Consider the following 5423-nt stretch of genomic DNA (forward strand, 5'->3'; position numbering starts at 1 on the left):
CAAGTTGCCCAGGCGGGTCTCGAACCCGCGGGCTCAAGCAATCCACTCACCTCAGCCTCCCAAAGGCATGGGATTACAGGCTGAGCTATCGAGCCCGGCTGCTTTTTTTTTTTTAAGAGATGGGGTCTTGCTATTTTGCTTAGGCTGGATTTGAACTCCTGGACTCAAGTGATCCTCCTGCCTCAGCCTCCCAAGTAGCTGGGACTATAGGCACTCACACCACCACGCCTGGCTAATTTTTTGATTTTTTGTAGAGATGAGGTCTCGTTATGTTGCCTAGGCTGGTGTCAAACTCCTGGGCTCAAGTGATCCTCCTGCCTCAGCCTCCCAAAGCTCTGGGATTACAGGTGTGAGACACCATGCCTGGCCGCCAGAATTTTAACAGATGTGCTTTGAGCCTCTCTTTCTAGTTCTTTAAGATCAAAGAAATCAAATAAGGTGATGTCCATGAATGCCTTTACAGGCAGAGTAATCCTTGACAGTGGTGAAGAGGCTTCTGTCCCTGGCCAGTGAGGTATTCTGGGTGGAAAGGAGCAGCCTCCTATGATGACATGAGGTGGAGCCAGAGAGGAGCTCTGGCATAGCCCTGACCCAGTGCTCCCCTTGGGAAAGGGGAGACCGGAGGCAGGCGTGGGGCAAGAACACTTAGAAAGAACAACTGGCGCCGCCTGCCCGGACACCCTACACCAGGGCAGCCAGGGCCTCTGTGCCGGCAGCCAAGAGGATAGCAGTCACAGGCTCCTCACTCACCCCACAGACTCAGAACTGGGGAGCTGAGAGTTGCCAAGAAGATCTTTACCATGGCTGGGCTAAGTGGCTCATGCTTGTAATCCCAGTGCTTTGGGAGGTCCAGGTGGGAGGATTGCTTGAGACCAGGATTGCTATGAGACCAGCCTAGGCAACAAAGTGAGACCCTGTCTTTACAAAACATAAAAGTAAGTAGCCAGGTATGGAGGCACAGTGCCTGTGGAAGGTGAGGCGGGAGGATCATTTGAGTCCAGGAGTTAGAGGCTGTAATGAACTATGATAGCACCACTGCACTCCAGCCTGGGTGATTGTTTTGGGAAGGAAGGAAGGTTTTTTTTTTTTTGAGTTGGAGTCTCACTCTGTGGCCCAGACTGCAGTGCAGTGGCACACTCATGGCCACCACAACCTCAACCCGCTGGACTCAGGCGATCCTTCCGCCTCAGCCTTCCAAGTAGCTGAAACTACAGGTGCGTACCACCATGCCCAGCTAATTTTTTGGTTTATTGTAGAGACAAGGTCTCACCAAGTTATCCAGGCTGGTCTCGAACCCCCTTGGCTCAGGTAATCCTCTCGCCTTGGCCTCCCAAAGTGCTGGGATTATAGGCTTGAACCACTACACCCAGCCTAGAAAGAAAATCTTTACCCTGACATCCTGGAGCTGCTTGAGGTGGGCATTTGAAGGCGCTTTGGGCAGTGTCTACACAATCTACTCAAGAGGCTTCGATACCGTGTCCCCAATGGGGACATGGCATCGACATCTCCCCTTCCTCTCTGGCTGAGCAGATGCAGGAGCTGGAGCAAAGGCTGCTGGAGGCCGAGCAGAGAGCAGAGAATGCTGAGACTCAGGTAACCAGGCAGGGGGCTGGTGGGGATGGTGCAGGGGAGGAACGAGGGGAAAGGAACGTCAGCCTCTTCAGGCCCTTCCTGTGGACACGTGGGGACACGCCCATCACCAGCAGTTGTGTGATAGACATGAGCAGATTTGTACACGTGGAGCTTTTGGTGGCAATGAAGGAGTCTCTGGGGAGGGCCAGTGAGGCGAGTGGGCATGTCAGTCAAATAGGCCAGACTGGGCTCTGACCACAAATTAAGCCTGTGGTTTGCCCCGGTTAGTTATCTCCATTGAGGGCTGGCAGTGACTCTGCTTCCATGGATGCTCAGGGATCCAGACTAAGGGAGATTCCCTGATCTTACAGTGGGACCCCTGGAACACAGAGCCTTCTTGGTGGTCAGGGCAGGGAGAGACTGCTGGATGCTATTTGCTAGCTTTTAAATACTTCAGCCAAGTCAGATAGGGTGGCACATGCCTGTAGTCCCAGTTCTCTGGGAGGCTGAGGTGGGACGATCACTTGAGCCTAGGAGTTCAAATCTAGCCTGGGTAACATAGTCCTAAATAAATAATCTGGGCATGATGGCTCACACCTGTAATCCCAGCAGTTTGGGAGACTGAGGCAAGAGGAGTGTCTGAGCCCAGGAGTTTTGAGACCAACCTGGGCAACATGGTGAGACCTTGTCTCTACAATAAATCAGAAAACTAGCCAGGCATGGTAACTACAGGCACGCGCTACCATGCCCTGCTAATTTTGATTTATTGTAGAGATGAGGTCTCGCCAAGTTGCCCAGGCGGGTCTCAAATGCACGGGCTCAGGCAATTCACTCACCTCAGTCTCCCGAAGAGCAGGATGACAGGCTGAGCCACCGAGCCCGGCTTAAATAAATGAAAATAAATAAATAAATGCTTCTGTCCAGGCCAGGCGCACTTTGGGAGGCCGAGGCGAGTGAATTGCTTGAGCCTGCGGGTTCGAGACCCACCCAGGCAACTTGGTGAGACCTTGTCTCTACAATAAGTCAAAAATTAGCCAGGCGTGGTAGTGCGCGCCTGTAATTCCGGCTACTAGGAAGGCTAAGGCGGAAAGATCACCTGAGCCCAGTAGGTCGAGGCTGCGGTGGCCAGGAGCATGCCACTGCACTCCAGTTTGGGCGACAGAGTGACTCCAACTCAAAAAAAAAAAGAAAGAAAATGCTTCTGTCCAGAAATGATGTGCTATTTCCACTCAGAGCACATTGACTGGATCACTCACACGGCCCCATCTAACTTCAAAAGGTTCGGGAGGCACGGGGAAGCCCACAGGTATGCCATGAGCAGTGGGTTGCTCTGCCGTGGTAGGGCCAGAACAGTTGCTCTTCCGGGCTGTTACTCTGCCTGGCTCTGCCGCACCGGGACCCCCGGGGTAGATGGCCCAAATGAGTCCTTTTGCCCAGATAGGGGCTTTAGGAATGGCCATTCAACTAACTGGCCCAGCCTGCCCTGGATAGGGGCCTGCCAGGGCATGAGAAGGTGTCCTGTCCCATGACACCGGCCACTACATGCCCACATGGTGATGTGAGGCCCTATGAGATCACCGTTGCTTTTCAGGTGGGTGTCATGGAAGAGAAGGTGAAACTGTCCAGTCTGAACAATGTGGACTCAGCCGGCAGCCTGCACCGGAAATACCAAGAATTGCTGAAAGCCATACAGGGCAAAGATGACCTCATCGGCCAGCTGGAAGCTCAGCTGGAAAAGCAGGTAAGGGCACATATGCTGGAGCTCCCACCCCTTTCAGCTTCCACACCAGTTGGCCCCCGTTTCTCTAGCCACTCTGCTGGAGCCCTCTAGTATTGGGGAACTTACTCCCTGCCAAGCCTATTCTTATATGTGGAGACTTAATTATAGGAAGTTCTAATCCTCTCACATCTGTTCGTTAGAAGCCAGGCAGGGGCAGCTGGGCGTGGTGGCTCATGCCTGTAGTCCCAGCACTTTGGGAGGCCAAGGTAGGAGGATCACTTGAGCTTAGAAGTTCGGGATCAGCCTGGGCAACATAGCGAGGGCTCGTCTCTACAAAAAATTTTTTAAATTAGCCTGCTGTGGTGGTATACCTGTAGTCCCAGCTACTCAGGTGGCTGAGATGGAAGGGTCACCTGAGCCCAGGAGGTCAAGGCTGTTGTAAGCACCATGATTATGCTATTGCACTCCAGCCTGAGTGACAGAATGAGACTCCAACTCAAAGAAAAAGAAAAAAAGAAAAGAAAGAAGCCAGGCAGGGGCCATAGTCGAGAAAGAACCTTAGAGGCTGACCATTCTGGATGTGAGTCCTACCTCTAGCACCATGGGCCTCAGTTTCCACAGAAGTACAAAGAGGACATTTGTCACAGTCTGCGACCTTTTTTTTTTTTTTTTTTGAGTTGGAGTCTCACTCTGTTGCCCAGACTGGAGTGCAGTGGCTGCTCCCGGCCACCGCAGCCTCGACCTGCTGGGCTCCAGCGATCCTTCCGCCTCAGCCTTCCGAGTAGCCGGAATTACAGGCGCACGCTACCACGTCCGGCTAATTTTTTGATTTTTATTGTAGAGATGAGGTCTCGCTTGCCCAGGCAGGTCTCGAACCCGCAGGCTCAGGCAATCCACTCACCTCAGCCTCCCAAAGGCGCGGGATTACAGGCTGAGCCACCGAGCCCGGCTCTGCGACCTTTTTGATAGAGGTTGCTGAGCTCTGCTGCTGAGGCGTGAAAGCAGCCACAGACCTTATGAGAATGAGGGGGCCCGGCTGCATACAGTGCAGCTTTATTTACAAAAATAGGTGGAGGACAGGGCCTGGCTTGAGGGCCATAGTTTGCCAAGCCCTGAACCAGATGATCTCTAAGGTCCTTCCAGCTCTGATATATGAGTCTGCTGTTTGCATGGTTCCCACTTCATTTCCAGTCACTTGACATTTCTTCTTTTTTTTGGCTGGGTGTGAAGATGGGGTCTCACTATGTTGCCCAGGTTAGTCTCCCAACTCCTAGCCTCAAACGATCTTCCCGCCTCAGCCTCCCAAAGTGCTGGTATCACAGGCATGAGCCACTGCACCTGGTCAATGTTTCTTTTGGGGTTTCTCACCTCCAATTATTTACTTGGCTGGTGACTGTTGGGATTAACTAAAGTCCCACTCTGCCTTGCAGAAGCAAATGAGAGCTGAGGAAGCAAAAATTGTTCAAGAAAAAGCCGCGAAGATCAAGGAGTGGGTGACATTAAAGTTAGCAGAGGTGAGTCAAAACTCCTTTTGGTGGCCTGCCTGGAGGCATGGCTGGGCTTGCCCTGACCCCCCCCCCAGAGTTTTCTGGCCTCCTGTTTGTGGTGCCTTGACTGACCTTCATTTTGTCAACCCCTTGACCTCCAGTTCGCTTAAATGTCGAGGCGCCTCGCTTCACTTTCTTTTTGTCTTGGTCAGGTTTTCTTGAGCTCCTGATTAGCGCTGTGTTGTATTTAAGTTTGGGGAGAAGGAATGAGTTTCCTCCATGAAAAGAGCACGTGGGCCACCATGCATTGTCTCCTCTATCCTTTCCATTCTTTTTCACTTAAAAAAAATTGGTAGCTGAGCTTGGTGGCTCAGCCTGTAATCCCCGCACCTTCGGGAGGCTGAGGTGAGTGGATTGCCTGAGCCTGCGGGTTCGAGACCCGCCTGGGCAGTGAGACCTCATCTCTACAATAAAAAAAAAAATCAGCCGGGCGTGGTAGCGCATGTCTGTAATTCCGGCTACTTGGAAGGCTGAGGCTGAAGGATCGCCGGAGCCCAGCAGGTCGAGGCTGCGGTGGCCAGGAGCGGCCACTGCACTCCAGTCTGGGTGACAGTGAGACTCTAACTCAAAAAAAAAAATAATTG

General features: G+C 52.5%; 1 protein-coding gene across 1 annotated transcript in view; it reads left to right on the forward strand.

Moving 5' to 3' along the window:
• PLEKHH1 (pleckstrin homology, MyTH4 and FERM domain containing H1) overlaps window positions 1-5423 on the forward strand; it is a 45019-nt gene that overhangs the window by 14258 nt on the left and 25338 nt on the right. The window contains 3 exon segments of the mRNA XM_021719188.1: window positions 1531-1593; window positions 3164-3313; window positions 4723-4806. Of these exon segments, the coding sequence (XP_021574863.1) occupies window positions 1531-1593; window positions 3164-3313; window positions 4723-4806 (297 nt within the window).

The sequence above is a fragment of the Carlito syrichta genome, unplaced genomic scaffold (assembly GCF_000164805.1).
Source record: "Carlito syrichta isolate Samal-C Ts95f unplaced genomic scaffold, Tarsius_syrichta-2.0.1 Scaffold113598, whole genome shotgun sequence".
Taxonomy (NCBI): Eukaryota; Metazoa; Chordata; class Mammalia; order Primates; family Tarsiidae; genus Carlito; species Carlito syrichta.